Below are 21,941 nucleotides of genomic sequence, written 5' to 3'. Positions count from 1 at the left end.
CGATTTACTTATCTCTGTATAGTCCGCCGTACCATTATTTATTCTTATTTCGTAATGAAGGAATGGTTAAAACAATTTCGCATAGGGTGAGAAGTTTTAGAATATGATTCTCACGTAGGACAATCATTGGAGGCATTGATATCTGAAAATATTTATTGAATTCCAGAAAGAAGAATTGAGGGATAGGATATTAAAAGTAAAGAAACTAGTAGCAAGAATGGATCCATCCAAAACACAGTTTAGCGCGTCTGCATAACTTCTGGACGGGAACAAAATCTTTATATCGTGGGTACCCTGATTTCTTTCAGCAATTCAAAATCAATAGCGTGGATATATGTAGTCTGACCAGCCCTTTTATAGCCTTTAGTTAACTTCAAACGTTTATTGTTTCTTCTACAAACTGAAATCTCATTTTGATGGATCATCATCATTAGTATATTCATTCATAAGGTACCCCCTCCCCTTCGAAAAATTGACCTCATGCCCACAGAGCCTCTTTGAAAACACACTGTGGAGTCTGTAGAAGTTCGTATTTATCTTCCATTGACTAAAACTGCGATTGAATGTGTTATTAGAGCTGCTAGAGATACCCTTTCTAGGAGCCTAAAGTGTTATAAATGCATCACAAGAGAGTCTTTGGAGACCTTTTCACAAGAAAAGAATGCTTGAAGAAAGAATCATAGGTATGATCATAATATATTCAGGCCAAAAAAAAATTTTTTCGCTAGAGATTTCCACCTCCCCATATTTAATTTTGTGTTACCGAATTTCAGAAAGCTGACTGCTCAACTTAAGAACTCCTTGTAAAAGGACTAGACATTTTCGTAAACATTTGGGTAAGTAAGTTTAATAACTCAAACGTTGAATGCAGATTGATTACAATGTGCGAAATATATATATTCTTTTTTAATATAGTCGATAAATGATGCGTCTTTTAATTTGTTTTTATGATTTATATAATATTTAATATGTTAATGTCATTATTCTTTATATTTCCTTTATTACTTTATAGCATTGCCTAAGAAATCATCTTGTTCCACATATAAGAACAGTTGTTGATTAAATTTTCATTAAAATAAGCTGCATTAATTTCTTAACAAAAATCTTAAGTACTTTGTTTCAATGAGCTAAAATAGATTTTATTTGCCTCTGCTTGGAATTCTAATTTATTTTTTCTTTGAACAGCTGTAAAATAAATATTTTAATTTGCAGCTAGTTAAACATGGGTTTGAGGAGTTGATTGCCTATATTAATTATCATGTATCAACGTACAAGTTAGTAGCTTGCACTGAAGATTGTTGAACATTGTGTTTGTTGTCGAGAAATGCTGTAAAGATGATAGGAGATGTTGCATAAGAAGATATCGCATAAAAATGCAAATAATCTGTCTACCAGAGAATAGAGTAAATTAGCTGAGAAACTTATTGTTTCAAGTAAACCAGTGCTCTATGGTTAATATATGCTTAATCCTATATTATTGCTAATCTAAGTAAAACTGTATTAAAGGATGATTTGTAGTTAAGGAGAAAATTTTCTTGACGGTCTTTATATGGGAAGCTTTTTGTATCTTTTTAATATTGCCATTCTTAATGTAGATATATAATTTCCAAACCTTGCTCTGTTGTCCGTAAATGTTACATTGGTAAACTCTGATATCCACCCTAATTTCGCTAAATGCTTTGAGATTGGTACTATTGGTATTCTTTTTAATTCATTTTTGACCAAGATCTTCTAATCAATAGTTAATGAGTTATTCATTTCAGTCATAACTACCCGTTGATTTTGTATTAATAGTGTACTGATTGGGAATTTAATGCTTATATACTCAAGGTAAAGCTCACGAAAGCAAGCTGAAAGGAATATTTACTTCTGTTTTCTCTAAGCTTCTTCATATTTAACATTCTGTATGGAAATTGATGTAACATTTTTCCATTTTGCTGCTGTTTATTTCTACTTTGTTTACATCATTGTATGAGGGGTGTTTTTTAAGTAAGGGCCATTTGAAAATAAAAAACAAATAAAAGAAAATTATCAAAAATTTATTTTCAGATTCTACATATGTTTCTCTATTTTTCAACATAGTTGCCAAATTTGTTTAAACACTTATACCTTAGAATTAGATTTTGAATACCCTCTTCATGGAAATTTCCGCCTGCTCCGACAGTTGAGAGGTCATGGCCTTTCACGTCCTAGACACTTCAGGAAAACACTTCAGGAAGTTCGTTTGAAAGAGTGCTTATAGTGAAGTGTCTGTTCTCAAGAATTTTCCCTTCAACTGAAGCCACCACATCGTTTGTGATCCCAGATCGGCTACCAGAGCAGGACTCATGAGGGACGTTGTCACAACCAGCTTTGAAGTCTCTGACTTACTTACACACTTTGCTTTCACTCATGGCAGTTGCTCCATAAATTTCACAAATCTGCCAGTGAATGTCTGCAGTGGACACGTTCAGTCACTGTGGACAAAAAAAAAATAAAATAAAACATGCAAGTTCGGTCAGTGCAGACAAACAAAATGTATCACTTACCAAACCTTACACAGGGCAGGAGATTCCATAATCTTGAACATTTTAAAGATACAGAACAGATCGTACAGGTTACCTACAGAGCTGCAACTGAGCACAGTTGTTTCCAAGGAATGCCGCAATAACAAAAACAACAACAAACAGAAAAAAAAAAGTAGCAGCAGTTATATATAAATAAAAAATATTCCTTTATGTGTTTGTGTTTTAATTATCATTTTCTATACTTTCATTTTGTGTCTTATGGATTTCATCTTTTTTTTTTTTTTTTTGTTGTTTTGTTTTGTTTTGTTTGTGTGTGTGTGTAAGAAATTTCTTAAATCTAAAATGTCTGCTTATAGAATCCAAATAAGAAATTATAAAATCTGTTTACATTGTTGTAAATGTTATCTGCCTATTAATGCTGAGTGTGAAAATGTAGAAATGGAATTTTTCTTATGAAAGTTATTTGCTTATGAAACACAGTTGTTTATTATTGGGAAGTTTTAAATGTATAATGACATTTTAAAATCTTAGGAATTGCTTTTAAAGTTCAAGTCAGTATATAATACATTCTGTAATCTTAATTTTTTTATCATTACTTTTAGCCACTTTCACAGCCAGCAACCTAAAATAATTATTATAAGAAAGAAAAAAATGTATAATGAATTTAATGAACTCAGCTAATGTAAAGGTCAAAGGTTTAGCTAGTAAGTAATAATAATAGAGATGAAAATCTATGTTTATTGCTTTTAAATCATTAGTTTGTTAATCAGTAACAGACAGATTAAATTTCAGAAAAAATTAAATATCTTATGCTTTGTGGAATGGCAAGACACCAACATTAAATCCCGAAGTTTTGTGATTAAATTTGAAATAAAAATATATTAAATTTCGTCAAGTGGCAACACATTACGAGAGATAACTTCGTAGCCTGGAGGTTGACTCAGGAGAATTCTTGGGAAGTACTGGCTAGGATCTATACTTAGGTAGTCTCAACCACCAGGGTATATAATCACTTTTCACAGGACCAGAACCCGAGTTTATTCTCAGGATGGTTCAGGCTTGGCAGGGACCATACTGGTACTCTAGTGTCTGTTACATCGTAGTTCGTCGCTGGCGGGATGGCACTCAATTCCGTTTGGCAGTAGCCTCAGGTCGGAAGTTGTCCCGCTAGAAGTGTTTTAATGAGTCTAGCTAATATAATATCATAAAAATATTTATTATTTCTAATTAGACATGATTTCAATGTATTGTTTTTTAACTCAGATTTAGTAGTAGAAAAAGTATTCTAAAGAACTGCATTTATTGCTTTTAAATTGCTTGCTTTGTTATTTAATAACAAACAAATTAAATTTGAAAATATCTTACTTTTTGCTGAATGCATTATGTTAGTACAGGGTTCGTAGCGGTCCTTACAAGTGCTTATAAGTCCTTATATTTGAAAATAAAATATAAAGGCCCTTATAGGTGCTTACTTTTTCTTTATAGCCCTTATTTTTTTGTTTTTAGTGCTTATTTTTTGCTTTTAGTGCTTTTTTTTAATTCTTTGTTTTTAATGAACGCGCATTTTATCCCCGTACCAAAGCCGAAACTAAATAAACAACTTTTCTTCCTTATATGCAACGTCAGATGGTGAATCATACTCCCGGAAATTGCTTTCCCCCTTCCTCTGCATTAACGTAACCTATGGTTCGCGCGAGAGTACAGACAGGTGCACGTCGTTCTGTTGGCTAAAGATTTGCGAAAACGGTAGAAAATTCCGGTACATTCGATATTCTTTTCCTCCCACCCAAATACTACACACGTTTGAATTTCTATCAAGATTTTAATAATTTGCATTCTCGTTCCGCGTGATCAGTTCATATTCGCGTTTTTATGTGATCGTTATGCTTATATTATGAGCATATGTATGACTATTTATAATAATATAGTTGCAGTAACTGCTGAAGTATAGATAAACTTCCAAAAATGGGTGTGTTTTTACACAGATTAGCTTTTTAAGGAATAATATTCGGAATGGCTTAAATAAAAGGAAAGTAATCGAATAGTCAAAATAATTTCATTTTCTTTGCCAATACATTATACAGTATGGAGGTTGGGAGTTTCTCCGCAAAATCTGTAATATTGAAGCAGCGGACTTTTTTTTTTTTTGTCACTGACCTATCTGGATTGAATAGGACTAAAAGTTTTTGCGGTCTACCCAACCCAAGCGAAGATTGATTCTATTCCGGAAATTTAATACAGTCTGTTGAAAATTAGAATCAGAAACACCCCGGATTAGTAAGTCTCTTTCTTTTCCTTTATTTAGTTCTTTATTCTCCGAACACCGGCAGGTGTTGATTCCGATTGCATAATATCACATATGGAGGAATTACGCCGCACGTATTGCGCAATAAAGTTTGCGGTATTTTGCATTGATAATTAATTTTGATGTTCAGTCTGAGATTTGTTTATGAACACTTAAAAGAGTTTTACTGTGCTTTCTAAGAGAATATTTCTAAGTTCCGTTTGTTTTTATATGATGCATAATATCGAAATGTCAAAATCATTTATTTAGCCTAAATTTAAATCTAAAGAACGGCTACAATCTCCCCCACTCCTCTTTTTCCAATTACTATCCGGAAATTTCCGAGTATGCGGGTTAGTTAAGCTTTTACTGTTAAAGGATGACTGCATGAAGCAAAATCCCGTCTTCTGATTTCAGAAATGTGCCTCTTTTTTACTTAAATTACTTTGTTTGGGATATATGTTAACGGAAAACTTATGGAATGAAAATGTTCAGAATTTTAAGTTGAATTATTTAAATATTAATATGAGTGGAAAAATAAATTGTATTTATTATTAGGTGCCAAACGAATACAATTAATATGGCTTCTTATTATTTATTGTGGAACTACTCTGATATGTGCCCTCAAGTCGCCAAATATTTTTGGCGAGAAACTTCACGCTGCCATATTACTATCTAAATTTTTTGTCTACATTTTGAACTTTTAGCTTAAAATGTCTCCAAAAACGCTGTTTTCGCACATACAAAAACTACGTTTTGAACACACAATTTAGCTAAAAATCCGAAACAAAAACAAAAAATTTAGATAGCAAAAACGTAAAGTTTCTAACCAAAAATATTTGACAAGAATCCATGTACACAGCGACATGTTTTAACTTAAAAAAAAATCTACGAATTGCACAATGTAGGCAACAAACGAATCTACAAACTACGCAGACCTCACTTTAATGAATTAACATAACAACAATAAATTTCAAAGAATACCATGTACACAGCATTCTGTTTAAACTTAAAAAAAATTCTACGAATTACACAATTTAGGCGAGGAAGGAATCTATGATCTACGCACTCCTCGCTTTAATAAAATAACATAACAACAATAAATTTCAAATAATACCATGTACACAGCGTTCTGTTTCAACTTTAAAAAACATCTACGAATTGTACAGTCTAGACACTAAACAACAAAATAAACTAAAATAAATTTCAAACAATTTAAAAAAACAACAATAACCACAGAAATTCATACTAAAGAACCCATGAACATAACATTCTACAAAATAAGAACAAGGATAAAATTAAATGCACTTACCATGAATTAATGCATTTTCGAATAGTAGAAATATAAATTTCATACCGCCTTTAACATGCCGCCACGTAATCACTATCGTATTTACATGACAGCCAGACACACTATCCAGAAAATTTATACTATGGTTCACAAATAAATAAAATCACAAATCCCTACTTCTATCATGCACTGCCATTAAAAATAATCTCCCAGACCCTCTTTCCACAGTTCCAAATACCCACTACCCCTCAACAGGATAGCCACAATCATATTTCCTTTTGCCGAACTTCAATTCAACAACTACCATTTTATCTTTCCCTCCCATCTTCTCAGACACAGAGGTGAACCAACGAGCTCCAGCGAAAGATTTTTCAACGTCAACAGGGTTGCCATAGAACACGCAATCGTGCCAAAAACCAGCGCAGAACACATATCGTCACATTTGGTGAAATTAGGGCGTATATTAGAGTTGTACCTTTATTTTCTATATTTTCAGCTGAAATATCATCAGTAAATTTTGTAATATAGTTTAGTTCTGCATAGTTTTTTTTCTCTCATTGTAAACTAATTCTGTAAATTGAACTGTCATTTAAAATTAAAAAAAAAAAAAAAGTTAATTGTTTTCCATTTTTGAGGTAATGCTCATTCTCCTAATAAATATTGCATTGCTCATATTTTAAATTACAAGTCTAATTTTTCTTTTAAGGTTATGCAGTTGTGTATAATGTAATTAGACAGGTGCTTATTTTTTCCTTAAAATGTGCTTGAAAAGTACTTATAGGTGCTTATTTTTTTAACTAAAATGTGGCTATGAACCCTGTAGTACCTGAAAGATAAAATTATTCTATTTTAGGCTGTGGTCGTACATTGCATGATAAAAAGTGAAAGATTACATTTTGCCAAATGACAGCAGATTGGTGTACTGGAGATAAAATTTTTTTTATTTTGAGCAGTATTGTATTTTTGCTTTTTAAGTTGCTGAGTAGTTAAATTCACATAAAATATGAAAAACATAAAAACATTCAAACTTATGCACATAATCTAGTGGAGGATTACAGTCATTCAAAATTTGATGGCTGTAGGTGCCACTATTTTTCCACAATGCAAGGAGATACATAAATTAAATTTCTGAGAAGCCTATCACATTCATCCAGATTTGTCAGTTTTGATTCTTAATTTTCACTTTCCAAAAATATTTAAAATTCTTTTATCATAAATGGCTTTTTGTCTTCTTCCCTCCCCATTTTCCTCATCGAGTTGCTCATCCGATGGCATAAATGCTCATTTACATTGAAATGGAAATAATTATGATTGGATATCCATGCAATTTAATTCAGAATGCTTACTTTTAATGCAGACTGCTTTGTGTCATGTTGTTTCTTAAAATGCTTTGAATCTTTTTAATTCAAATGCACTGACAGCTAAATATTAAATTTTCAGACTGACATTTATTCAAATAATTGTAATATATTGAAGTAACCACTAAATAACTTACTTTTGACTCGGACTAAAAAGAAATACTATAGGAAAACTTTCCAAAAGGGAGAAAACTTGAGAATGAATAACCAAACTTATTCTCTTTCTTACTAAACCTTTAATCAGCTACACCTCATGGAGTTCCAATTTTCATAAGGTGGAAAATTACTTGAAAGTACCTTCATTACGAATTGGAAATATTCATCACCAGTCTGGTTATTTTTGTAGACTTCTTAATTTTCAACTATGGAAAAAAAAATTGTTTACATGTAAATGTACTCCCAAACAAAGCAATTACTCTTATTGCAAAAATTCGTAACTAAGAATAAATATTATAGAGATAATATTTGATGTAGTAGATAGTGTCACCTTTATTATAAGATGTACAAACTAACAATTTTAATCATCTAATAAATTGTCATTTCTTTTAATGCTTGCCCTCATGATTTTAAGAGTTTTTTGTAGTTTGAACAGATCTTACTTATACATCTATTACATTGCATTTTGAAAATGGCATTTGCAATTGCTTATAACTGAGTGATCTTAGGCAGGGACCTGATAAATCTGTAATACAGTCAAAAGTCGTTAATCCGGACTCTTCGGGACTTCGGCGATTCCGGATTATCGATTTTTCCGGATTATAGATCATCAGTTTAAATCTGGTAAGATGGCATGCAGAAATTATAAAATTAAAAATATGAAACCATAATTTATGAAATAAAGAACAATTATGATCTAAAGGGTATCAAAATTTACAAAAAAAAATGCTAAATATTTATTTGTTTACTTTATTAAACATTTCTTTCAATGTAAGTTGTTTAAGTTGCTTCATTTTTTATATAATACTTTCTCTTTAATTCTATAAAGACATAATTTCTTGTTCAGTTACAAAGTTCCGCTGTTCAAGTCCTATAATTGCTGTGTCGAGAATACCGACTAATTTGACAATCGAAATTTTTTCGTTTTCAATAAACCCTGTGCCACTTTCTTCGCTATCGGAAGCAAATTATAATGATGAAGAATTTGATTTAAATCATATCAAAGACGGAGTACCTTGAGATGAAATACTACATTTAGTAAGGAATTATAAGCCAAATAAAATAAAAACATCTGCCCTGAAGATAAGGATAGTGCTGACAGATCAACTTCCAGTTCATTTGCGCGCCGCAACATTCCCCCCCCCTGCACACGCAGAGCAGCATGAAATTGATAAACAGATTTTGGAATGGTTAGATAAACAAAGGATATGCCTTTATCCATTTTTTTGCAGCAATTCCACTTTTTGTTTGATGGACATCGAAACATGCTTTCCCTTTGTAGATCCTTTGGCAGCTCCAGAATTTGAAACTCTTTTTTGACATAATCAAAAGTTCAAGCTTACTTTTATAAAATTGCTCAACAGTCTGCAAAAAATAATAAGCCGGATTCAATTCGAAGATTAAGGAACAACGCAATCTGCAACATTAACTAAATTAGATAATTTTAGCTTAGCTTATACCGTCCGTTATACATTAAACGAGCATTCGTAAACGTATTTTTCGCATGCGCACACGCATATTCACAGCTGTAAAAGTCTTACACGCATGCTTCAATGAGACGCATGCGCAGAAAGTTTGTAGCTTTGAGGTCCGGATTATAGATCATTCTGGATTATGGGTGTCCGAATTAACGACTTTTGACTGTATTCAGTTGACCATAACGTCTCCATTAATATACACTTTTTTTTTTTTTTTTTTTTTTTTAAATAGCAGGATCCCATAACTTTAAAAATAATCCACTGCCTTCTGTTCTGCAGAAAGCAAGCACCAAATAAAAAATTTACGAGTTACAGCTAATTATATCCTTTTTCATAAAAAAAAAAAAAAAAAAAAAAAAAAAAAAAAAAAGGTGGCTTATAGACAGTCAGTCCAGATTACATCAAGTGAAACCTCAGATATTATGAGTGTGTTACATCATGTTTTTCTGTAATTACCACTAAATTGCACTTCTTGATGACAGTTTTATGGTCAACAGGATAATATATAAGTCTTCCGGAATTTTTGTCTGGAATATTATCAACATCGATAATAGTCTGGTGATGAGTTTATTCAGAGAATGCAAAAGTTAGCTTGAAAGTATTGCACAATTGTTTTGAATAGTTTACTGAAACAGTGATGGTTATTTTATATTCATTTTTATAAAGCTGTTATTAATTCATAACAAATGTTAACCTTTTAATGGTGATCAATGAACTCAGCTTGCATTCCAGTTATACACTGCAGTGGGTGCAAATAAATACATCTTGCATTACAAATTTATGATTGATAGATATTGTGCATGTTTGGGAAGAAAGAATTGCTTAATCCCATAGCTGCAGAAAGGTTAGTTTATATTTTTTGTGAATGAACATAGATATTTGAAAGATATGAGTTTACTTCTAATTAAAGATTAGTTTGAAAAAGAAAAATATGAGTGAGTAGTTTGTTGGCTCAAACCGATTTTGTGTTGTTTCTTCCCTACTTTTTTTTAAATGGATGCCATTAAAGAATTAATTTGATAATTAAAATGATTTCATAGTTATGTAAATAACTGAAAATGCTTACTATTATTTTCATTATCTAAATTTTCTTTGATACCTATGATATAGAAGAGGGCATTAAAATGTAAAAAAATGCACTTGATTCATGATTACTATGTATTATTGCTACACATTTTTGTTTTTTAAAATATATTATTATTTTATAGGCATAGTAAAAAAATGCAGAGCCTAGCAAGATCAGTATTTACCATTGGGAGAAGATGTGTGCTGCAGAAAGGACCTCAACAAAATACTGGTTGCTTGTTTACAACTTCTTCTATACTTAAGAGTGACAAACTTTTTGTTCATCGGGACACTGAGCAAAACAATCCAGATATACCATTTGAATTTACTCCTGAGAATTTAAAACGTGCTGAATCTATCATAAGTATATATCCAGAAGGACATGAGTCAGCTGCAGTTATACCTTTACTTGATCTTGCTCAGCGACAGTATGGTTGGTTACCTATATCTGCAATGCATTATGTGGCTGATATGCTCAAAATGCCTCGCATGAGAGTGTATGAAGTTGCAACTTTTTACACTATGTTTAACCGTGAACCAATTGGAAAGTATCATGTACAAGTTTGTACGACAACTCCTTGTATGTTAAGAGGTGCAGAAGATGTTCTTGATCAGTGTAAGAAAAATTTAGGTATTGATGTTGGTGGAACAACAAAAGATGGTCTCTTCACATTGAATGTTGTAGAATGTCTTGGAGCCTGTGTTAATGCACCAATGATTCAAATTAATGATAATTATTATGAAGATTTGTCTTTAAATGATGTAGATGAAATTTTAAATGACTTAAAATCAGGGAATGTACCAAAAGCTGGTCCACGTAGTGGTAGATTAGCTTGTGAACCAGCTGGTGGTCTGACATCATTAACTGAGCCTCCTCCAGGCCCTGGTTTTGGTGTTCGATCAGACTTGTGAATTTGACCAACATATGAGTACATTTGCGCAAGTTAAAATAGATATTTAAAATTAAATTTCTGTTGCAGCCCATCAATTTTCTTTTAGAATTAAGCAGTATAAATATAGTTATGCATAAAAATTTTATTTTGTAAAAGATTTAGATGCGAAACATTTATACTTTTGGGAATATGAGCTCTTTATTGCTTTAAATAAAAATTAAATAATGTTAGTTGTTGAATTCGTCACTTAATTGTTACATATGTATCGTATACCAGCTTCACGAGATATTTTATTTTATAAGAGCTGAACATGAAAAAATTAGGGAATGATGTGGTATTTAACATACTACTTTTTAGTTAGTTATATATTTCTTGGATGCTGCGACCAAAATATTATTTTTGAAGTTGAATGTTTAAAAGTTTCTTTTTCCCACCATTTCAACTTTAAAACACTAAAGTTGAAATGGTGGGAAAAAGAAACTGTTAAAACAACAAACAAGTTCAGTTCCTATGGTAACTAACTAGAAGCAATAGATCGCATACTATATCATCACAAAAAAACTGTGTTTTTGTTGTTGTAACACTTGTATAGTTAAGCATAGAATATCAAACATACCTACACATTTATTCTGGGAAAAACTTTTTATTACAGATGAAAATCAGTTTGGTTGTACTTTTCATAACTAATATAAGTTAATGTTATACATGTTTTAAGAATTATTTCTAGATTTTGTTGCCTTCAGTACTTATGTTAATTGTGGTTGACAATAAAATTTACTGTAGAGTATATTTTGATTTAGGGGATAAGCTTTGTGGCTAGAATGAAGGCTAGAAACTTTAAGTGCAATTTAAGTACAGTTTAATTCAGCAAACAAGTAGTTCGGCACATATATGATTTTTTTGTAGCTGTAATATGCTTTTTTCTTTTCTTTCTTTTTCCTTTTTTAATTTGCAGATTAGATTGCCATTTTTAATATCATTCATATTTATAGAATTGCAGGTCTTTGTAATGTCTTAAATTAAAAAAAATTTTTTTTTAAGAATTCTAAACCGGATTGCTTCACTCTTGTATGAATTTCTGTGCATATAACATACATCCCCCAATATATATAGATTTTCATTTTTATTGTGGTTCATATTTCTGGAATTCAAATCTTTTCTTGACAGAATATTTATAGTTTTAGACTTGATCATTTCAATGCTTGAAAGGTCATTTTTATGCTGAGCATGATACAAAATTTGTGTCATGAATCAAATAATTTGTTTTGCCAAGTACAAGTATTCGGAAAAATAAAAATTCTGTGTGATATATTATTCTCTTTTTTGTTTTACTCTCTTTTTTTAAATTAATTCAGATAAGCCTATAGTAAGAATAATTTGTATGCACTTGTGTATGTATGTGCATATATGTGTGTATATACTCATCCACACAAACATATATAAATACATACATGATGTACATATATAGATATATACGTGAGCATGTACATCCATACATAAATGCATATACACATGTATTTCTCAATCCAGTCCCAGTAACGAAAAGTACCATAATTTAAACTGAAAAAAAATTTAATATTTTTATATTTTGCATTATACTTTTGACTTGTTCATGCTATTTCTTATATATATATATATATATATATATTTTAGCCATGCATTTAAGATTTGATTTGTAATCATACTTACTGTACTGTAATATTCAAATAAATTTGCCAAGATCCATATGCGAGCTTTCAAATAAGTATTTTAAAGTTAACCACACTGGTGTCTTTTCAGTGGCAGCATTTTGTGGAATTTTGTAATTATTTTATTTTGGGAGAGGAATATACAAAACTTATCTCAGATTATTCTCAGAATTAGAAAATAATGAAGACTTTAAAGCTACAGATGTTTTTAAAAAACATTTTCAATATTATCTTGTTTTCACTTGATGCTAAAATTCCATCTTAAGTTAATAAAGAGCAGAAATACAATGATGTGTTGTCTTCAGTTTTATAAAAGTGGAATAAAAGAATAGGAAAGTTTGTTCATTAGAATAAGAAAGTGATCTATTTAAAAAGTTACTTCATCTGTACATTTTAATAATTTTTTGAAGTATGTATTGCATCATAATGTAAGTAAAATATATTATTATAAAATACATTGATTGTAAAATTTTTATTTCTATTTCTTTTATAACCTGTTTTCTGCATTCAAAATAAAATCAAATAGGATGATAAAATTTTAAAATATTGCCTGGTACATGTGTATATTTTTTAAATTTTATTATAGTAGTTATATATTAATAGTTTTCTATTTATAATTTTAATTTTTTAAAAAAATTTTGTTCAGTAGCAAAGATTAATTTTTGAGTCAGTTGATAAAGAGTACAAAGAAATTAAATATTTATATGATTTTTTTTATATATTTTAATTTTTTCCTTTAATTTCTTAAATGTTCTTTATTGTGTTAGATAGTGATCTGGAATTTTCAGAATGTAAGCTAATTTTTTACTCCTTGTATTTAATTATGTATGAGATTTTGTGTATGATGTCTTAAGCTTTTTAATAACTATAAACATCCAAATTTTCTCTTCAGGCTAGAATTTTATTATAACAGAATAATATTGACAACTGAAAATTAATTTAAATTCTTCTATTAAGGACGAATATTTTAATAGGAGAATTTAAATTAGTATAAAACTAAAAATATAGTCTGTAGATTAAAAATGAAAATAATAACTTCCTAAAAATTTTTCTTCTAGTCTTCTTTGCCATTTATCTTTTGAAAAGAGTCACTTTTTAAAATCAGATTGTACATATATGAGTTATTAACAGCAAACAAAACAGATAATTTGTATAAAATTGCAATTTATAATTTATTATATTAAAATTTGGATTTAAATCCAGATAATCATTCAAACTTTTAAATAGCACGTTTGAATTTTGTATTAAAAATTTTTGCATATTATGTCATATTTTTGCCTCTGTATGACAAAAAAAGTTTATTGAATATGTATAGCATTTGACTTGCAAACAAATCTTTGACAAAAAGCATTTTAAAAATTTATCCATCGTCACACAATGTGTCTTGGTAATATTGAAAATTTAAATTACAATTCAAATCTTTTTAATTAGCTGGATATTACTTTAACATTATACATAGTAATACATTTCAGATACAAATTAAGCAATATTGCATACTGGATTAATGTGAATAATTTGAATAACATTGCTTTAAATTTTACACATCAATATATTAATAATTGTAATCTAATAACAAACATTTCTTATAAATCATATTGTATATATAAATATTGCATTTTATTTTATGGTTTCTAAAACAGTCTTCTAAAATCTTTGTAAAAAGTTTTACCTGAGCAGATACTTTGTGCATTTCATAAATTTATAAATTCATGTAAATTTCTTGACGTTCCTGGTGTCTCAGTTTTTGAGCTTATGTTTTAATATTTTGCAGGACACTTAGTAATTGTACAATTACCATATTATCTTTAATCTTTTTATGGTCATCAACGAGCTAAGCTCACATTCTAGTTACGCACCACTTGTTTGTATCTGAAAGTTGGAGCAAGATACCAAAGAATGGAAAATATTGTAGTGGCAAGCTATATCAAATATCCTATATTATAAAACTTTACTTTTCCAGTATATTTTTATTATTTTAATATATAAATTAGGCTCTATTTCATTTAATTCTGGTCATTTTTCTCCTTTAAGTCAAGTTCTGAATTATGAGTAGTATTGAATATTGCACAGAGTATCATCTAACAGTGCATGAATATTTTTAATACATGCATTTCATGTTAATTAAGAAAGAAAAAGAAGGGATGTGTTATAATAAGTAATGTTTAAAAATATTTTTTCTAATAAGGCAGTTTATTTATGTGAACTATTCTTTCTTAACAAAATTTTTTAAATATTAGAAATAGTCATTAATGAATTGTAAACACAATTTGTGACAGAGCTTTTATTATTGTATATCAGGTATTCAGTAGCTTAATACGTTCATGCTGGCGCGGGCCACCCGTCTGTCTCATAAGGTGGCACATACCACCAGTGGCCCACACTAGTCTGTCTCATTGGGCGGCACGTACCACCGGTGGCCCGCACTAGTCTGTCTTATCGGGCGGCGCATGCCACCAATGGTACACATTAGATTGTGTTATTAGACGCTGAAAATTAAAGTAATAAAAAATTCACATTTATTTATAAAAACTTTTTTAATAACAATTATAATTAATAACTATTAGCAAACGTACAACTCATATACAGGTTTGAATAGGTAATAATCGCGTGCCGCCAGATGAAACGCGGCAAAAGTTCAAGCGTCATCTCACGGCGAAGAACATAAAAATTGGGCCCGGCATAAACGTGTTAATTATCTGATCGAATTAGTATCTCTATTATATAAAAACTACAGTTAATTTCTTTTAGGAATCGAAAAGACCCCTGTTCTCTTGATTCATTTTTGTAAAACGGTAAAATTCTGTAGGGTAATATGATTATTTCCCTACAAAAATATGCTTTCAGAAACCTAAAAGGTTTTACAGAAGGTATCAATTTAAGATACATTTGATTTTTAAAGAAGTTTTAGTGAGTTTACTTGTTATTTTAAAAGAATTTGAGTATTATTATTTTTATAAAATGTAACATAAAAATATGTACCAAAACAAAAAAAAAGTGTTAATGTTTTAAAACAGTGTGCTTTTAAAAAAGGTATTTTATTATTGGCAGTATCGCTATTTTAATTAATAGGTAATGAGCTTTTAATCTTGTTCAACAAGATATGTAAAATTTCTTTCCTCAAGCACTCTACTAAATGCTTCCAAAAATGCTGATGATGCTATCAAAAATGCAAAAATTTATTCATTATTAAAAATGCTATTGCTTTTAGGGGTAATCATGCTCAGCAAACTCTTTTGATGAGGCTTCTAAGTGGATACCTGAAATGTGTTAAATTTGACTGGGGAAATAAGGTCTATCCCATCTGTAGGAAACATGGGTAACCAGTTAGTATTAGGAACAGCAAGAACACATTGGCAACGAAGCTCTGTTGAGTTCAGCAACATCTGATATCCAGTTTTTATGTGGCATTCTTTAATTATGCTATATTTATTTTAATTTTATTCTTTAAGTTTTTTTCTTATTAGCTTACTGAGAATTTGTAGTTAATCAATGTTGAATAATGATATTTTTTTATTAATCTTTTCTCCTGATTTCAGAGAATTTTTTCTGTTTTTGGCATGGACTAAAAATTGCATTTTTATACAAGTTATTTGGTATAAAAACAAATTATTGCTGCTAAAATATTAGTGACTACTGTACATGTAACTTAGATACCTGCTAAATTACAGTATGTACAAAATGCTTATACAGTAAAAATTTAACATATGTACAAAAAATATCTGTTCAAATTGCAGAATAACATTTTTCTCCTTGGATGTATGGCAAATTAAATGTCAGTAGCTCCAAAGTGCACTGTAATCTTTGATTACATTTGGCATTAATGGAAATTTATAAATTCTTCAATACATAATGATGAGCTTCACTACTGAATTGCACTGTTAAGAACACACTCCCTAAATTCGCCAGAATGGATATATGTAATATCTGTTTCAAGTGTATTTTCTTCAATAGAAGAACGAAAAATTTGCAGTTATTAGCATGTATTACTTTGCAGTAATGCTTCATTATGAGAATGGAGAAGAGGATACCAGAATTGTTCTTATCGTTCCATATATGTCATATTCCCCACCCCGTATATGCATTACCACATATCATCATAGCAGTTTAGCCAGCATTAACTGAATTTGGCATTGTCTGTGACAGCCAGTGTTAAGCATTTGTATTGTATTCAGTGAAAATCTTTAATATAGGACTCTTTTTTTTAAATTCTTTTGCAGTTATTGTCTTTTGCATTTTAACAGTAGCTAGAAATTTCATCTGCTTTCTTTATTGCTCTTTTCTTGTTCATTTGCAGATGGTTTCTCAGACCATGATTTGTATACCCTGGATGGTGATGGATTTTCTCCCGTTTGGTAACTATTGGAATAGAAGCCTGATGCTTGCCTCTCTGTTTCTGTTGTCATATTCCCCACCCCGTATATGTCATATTCCCCCCCCCGTATATGCATTACCACATATCATCATAGCAGTTTAGCCAGCATTAACTGAATTTGGCATTGTCTGTGACAGCCAGTGTTAAGCATTTGTATTGTATTCAGTTAAAATCTTTAATATAGGACTCTTTTTTTTAAATTCTTTTGCAGTTATTGTCTTTTGCATTTTAACAGTAGCTAGAAATTTCATCTGCTTTCTTTATTGCTCTTTTCTTGTTCATTTGCAGATGGTTTCTCAGACCATGATTTGTATACCCTGGATGGTGATGAATTTTCTCCCGTTTGGTAACTATTGGAATAGAAGCCTGATGCTTGCCTCTCTGTTTCTGTTGTCGCTTTAATGATATCTAAAACACTTGCTGCTATTTCATATTTTGCATTTGTACTAGACTCATTATCATTTCCAAAAGGACTAATGGTAGTAGGTCTTGTCCTCACTCTTTTCCTTTTGGGACCTTTTCTAACTACTGCTAATCCACCATTTTGGGAAGAAAATACCCTTTTCGAATTATCTTCGGAACTAGCATTATTAGAGTGTGGAAATCCCCCAGATACTGAAACAGAAGTAGATATACTGGCATTGAGCTTTTGTATATCAAGCTTTCCATTCAAAAGGGATTTGGAGATTTCTGGTAATGTTTTAGGTAATAAGGGAGGCCGTTGTTTAAAAAGAACTGATGGATCTTTAATATCATTTTGGGAATTTGGTGATGTAGGTACTTGAGGCTCATAAGTAGTACTTGGGGCTGTAGTTACTTTTTCTTTGTACCTTATAGCATTATTTTCTTTTGCTTTCGCATGTTCTGTTTGAGGTTTACCTGTAGTCACATCTCTGTAGTCTTTTGGTGCGTTATTTCTTGGATTATATCTGTTTTTCCTCTTAGGCTTCCTTAATTTCCTTGGCGGGGACTCACGCTGTTGGCTATTATCACCACTTGTTTCCTTTGAAACACTGCGTTCTTCGCTTTCATTTTTTTCTGAGGAGTTAGCATCTCTAGCTTTAGATGATTCTTCCTGAGCTGCCGTAAAGAATTCCCTAGCCGATTCAGGCATTGATTTGATATTCATGTTGTGCAAAGGGGATTTTTGTTGTTGCTCTACATGTGGTGGAACACTGAAGAAATTAGGATTGAAATCAACAGGGGCACCTTGAGGGCGTAATGAATATATGCTTTGGTCTATGGGGGGATGCGGAATACCAAACATATCGGTGCTGCCCCCAAGAGTTGGTGGAGGTCGTTCTGAAGGCGGAACGAAATTTTGAAGTCCCCTGGGTACACTATAAAATCCTCCGTTATCGTTAAAATGGTGCATTTCTGGTTTTGAAGATGGTATTGTTGGTGGGCGATTTCTTGGTCTAGGTGGTGGTGGCCGTCTGCGCCTTGGAAGAGTGCCTTCATTTCTGTTTGGATTTGGGCCTTGAAATCTGCCAGTTTCACTTGCTTTTGAATATGAAGGGGCTTTATTTGTGTTTCTTTTTTCGTCTGGTTTGTTTAAGGGTCGCGTTCTAACTTCGGTGTTTTGGCTGGAAGACTGTTCCGGCTGTCTAAGTTTCTTACCTGGTTGACTGCTACGGGACTTTGATCTCAGTCTAGTTCCAAAAGCAGGTTCTCCATCCTCACTTGAAAAACTCACTACGGATTCATCAGATTCGGCGCTTGATGTGCTCTCTCCGAATCCTCTTTGTTGATGAGGTTTTTGATTTGATTCTTTTTTATGAGGTTTGGAAGAAGAATCAAAGAACTGGCCTAGCTGATCCTTACCATAATATCCCGCAGGAGGGTATAGACTACTTGTTTCAGGAACTTTGTTGTTTTCTTTAATTGGAGGTAATGCGTTTGAAATTTCATGGTGGTAAGGTGCGCTTGTGTAATCGGCTGGTGGAGGTGGAATCTGTTCGGGTGGAGGAGGTGTAGGTGAAATATTGTTTCGAATATGTGCTGTAGGTGAAGTAGAAGTTGAATATGGCCTTGGTCTGCGCCTTCTACCTGGCCTTCTCTTTCGGGGTATAATGTCTTCAGATGAAGTTGAAGACATGCTAGCTAAATTTTGCCTTGGTGGTTTTAATGACTGATCTCTGAAAGAATCTTCTATGTTTGGCTTCTGTTTAGACCTACCTTGTATATCGGTCATAGCTTTGTAATTTGAATGTTCTTCTATAGCAGGTCTGCCTTGAGATGAAAATTGGGATTGTACATGCTTTGCTCTTGAACGATTTGATCTGCTGCTGCTTGAGGGTGCTTCTTTTTGCTCTTTATCTGGTCGCGAATTTGATTTCGGACGTTTAGTTCCTACAGTAGATTTTGGCGGTTTATATCCACTGTACATTAAGCGACCAACAACTGGTTCGTGTGATATTGGGGTTGTAAATGCTCCTTGGAAGTATGGAAAATTAGGATATGCATTGGCATGTACATCGAATGGTTGGAAAGGCCCGGGTGGAATTTTTCCAGGAACCATTGGCCTTACAGGAGGAGGTTTAGCTGGCATAAAAGGTTTTGTTGTAACACCAAGAGCATAAACTTGACCTTGACTTGTTATGGTTGGAGGAAGTTGTGCTGAAAAGGGTAATGAAGGTCGGAAGTTTATTGCGGGGGGACCGATATTGGATGGCATTCCAAAGGGGCGGTAGTTATTACGTATGGGATATCTGCTTTGAGGTCCTTGCAACAGAGGTGGGGTTTGAACGGCTGGAGGCGATGGAGTTCTGAATTGATTGGGTAACCTGTGAACAAGGTTTGATTGATGTGATCCAGAATGAGCTGGACGAAACGTATTAGGAGCTGGCATTTCTACATGTACAGGTACTGGCACTTCTTCCACAATAACAGTTTGCTGTCCACCTTGTGTTACATGACGGACGGGTGGTGGGCGAGAATGAGACTGCTTAAAAATTTGTGGTCTTGCAATCGATGGCCTTCGAAGAGCAAATCCCGGAAATGTAAATGGAGAAAGGTTAGAACCAGAGCTGTGAATTGGATTTTGGTTGAAAATATTTTTGAAAGGAGAAAAGGTAGGCGCAAATTTCGGGTTGAATGTTGGAAATATTGGACTAGAAAATGGAAGGAAGTTTTGATTTTGCCGTATTTGTCTGCGAAGTCTGCTTGTTATAGATCTCTTTTTTCTTCGAGGAATGTTCCTTGTGTTATGTAAGAAAGGTCTAATTCCTGTTGTGAAAGGAAAGCCGATTCTAAAGGGAAAATGCTTCCTTGGTATGGGCGGTGGATGTGGAGGATGTATAGAAGGAGGATGCAAAACTATTGCAGATTGAGGCTTAGAATTCGGGGAATAAATTTGCTGTTGATGTCTTATTCTCCCATTATGAATTATCTGATAATTTGGCGTTGGTAAGCGAGAACGAACCAATTTTACATTTGGTTTACGCGTTAATGTAGCTTGTGGTCTAGATTCGCTTAACTGATCCCTATAAATTACACGAACTGGAACTTTCTTAGCAGTTAATACTGCTGGCTGTCTGTTTCGAGTTGAATCTTGCTTCAGCGGAAGAACAGACATCGATTTATGTTCTGCCATCATTTGTTTTAACAGTGGCTCAAGTCTTAAAGAAGTGAACTGCGCGACTTCGGCTATATCTTTCACATCGTCTTTATCCTCCGGCGGTACGACTACAATTTTTGGTATCGAATTTTTACGAGATTTTACTTTCCGTCTTTCAATCTCTATTGATTTATCATCTGAAAATATCTTTTCCAAGTGTTCATCTGTGATTGGTCCATTTATTTTAATAATTTCATGACTTGTGTGCGCTTTTAAGTCTTTCTTTTCATCTTCATCCTGTCTTGTTATGAAATCAACCACTTCCAATAGTTCAGACGGTAGTTCTTCAACTTCTTCAGCAACGGACTCCGATCCTTCATAAATATCCTCCTCTGGAATTCTATAATCAGGAATGAACAGTTCATCTTTGTTCTTCTTTGAAGTCATTTGCATCATGCTTGGAGAATGCGGAGCAGACATTGCAAAAAAGTCATTCATCAATTTTGATAAATGTTGATGAGCTAAAGTATGCTTAGACGTCTCTTTCTCTCTGTAAACGCTGTTTGTCACTGGCGATTCTGTTGTTGGAGGAACTTGCAATCGAGGTTTAACGGTTGTTTCTGGTGTAGTCTGTGACAAAAAAGTAGAACCTACGGCTATTTTTCCGTTTGATGTACTTTCTGCTTTCCATCTTTGTTCTTCGATCTCAGCTAATTCTCGAACATCTGTTTGATATTTTCCCAAATATGGACGTGAAACTCTGAAAGGATTTTCAGTTGTGGTTTTAATTTCTTCCAGCGCAGTTGTTTCTTTATCGTCTTCATGCGAATTTAACATTTGATGGTGATGGATAGATTGTTGCTCCCTTGGTTCTGCTCGTGGTGGTGGAAACAAATGCTGGGGTTCTATTGTTGGTTGTTTTTCGCTTTCAGAAGAATTCAGAATGTGTAAATCTGATTCATCTTTAAATTTTTTGGAATTCCGAAACTTCGATTTTCTGGTTGTTTGCGACAATTTTTCATGTTGAGGTGGTGGCTGCACCATGATTTTTTCGTGATATTCTTCTGTCAAAAGCTCTTCGGAAGCATCGGGTGCACCTTTCTCACCATAAAAGTCAACCGGGCCAGCTGGGCTTGTCTTAGTATTCCCATTTGGTTGGTAATGATGGTGTTGATGAAGCTCTAAAAAGTGTAAATAATAAATACTATAGCCGTCAATCAAAAGAAAAAAAAGGAATAATAATGATAAGAAGAAAAAATAAAATTTTTCAGTCGTGAGAATTAATTTCTT

The 21,941-nt window shown here is 32.3% G+C and overlaps 2 protein-coding genes across 3 annotated transcripts in view; one reads left to right on the top strand and one right to left on the bottom strand.

Moving 5' to 3' along the window:
• Positions 1-688: 688 nt before the first annotated feature.
• On the top strand, positions 689-12,346 carry ND-24 (NADH dehydrogenase ubiquinone). Its single transcript, XM_035360902.2, has 2 exons — positions 689-836; positions 10,283-12,346. Exon 2 carries the CDS (start codon positions 10,296-10,298, stop codon positions 11,049-11,051), a length of 756 nt encoding a protein of 251 aa, XP_035216793.1. The 5' UTR covers positions 689-836; positions 10,283-10,295; the 3' UTR covers positions 11,052-12,346.
• Positions 12,347-13,600: 1,254 nt separating this feature from the next.
• Positions 13,601-21,941, bottom strand: part of LOC118190227 (uncharacterized) — a 77,833-nt gene continuing 69,492 nt past the window's right edge. For both annotated transcript variants that reach the window (XM_035360903.2, XM_035360904.2), the window contains exon 7: positions 13,601-21,832. In XM_035360903.2, coding sequence (XP_035216794.2) covers positions 17,340-21,832 — 4,493 coding nt within the window. In that variant the 3' untranslated portion in view covers positions 13,601-17,339. The remainder of the gene's footprint in view (positions 21,833-21,941) is intronic.

The sequence above is a fragment of the Stegodyphus dumicola genome, chromosome 8 (assembly GCF_044657685.1).
Source record: "Stegodyphus dumicola isolate Sdum_Otavi_A_Nest chromosome 8, ASM4465768v1".
NCBI lineage: Eukaryota > Metazoa > Arthropoda > Arachnida > Araneae > Eresidae > Stegodyphus > Stegodyphus dumicola.
The sequence above is the reverse complement of the archived record's forward strand: the minus strand, read 5'-3'. Positions and strand labels throughout refer to the sequence as shown.

Coding starts and splice junctions, on each gene's coding strand:
- ND-24 (XM_035360902.2), top strand. CDS start 10,296: ATGCAGAGCCTAGCAAGATCAGTATTTACCATTGGGAGAAGATGTGTG.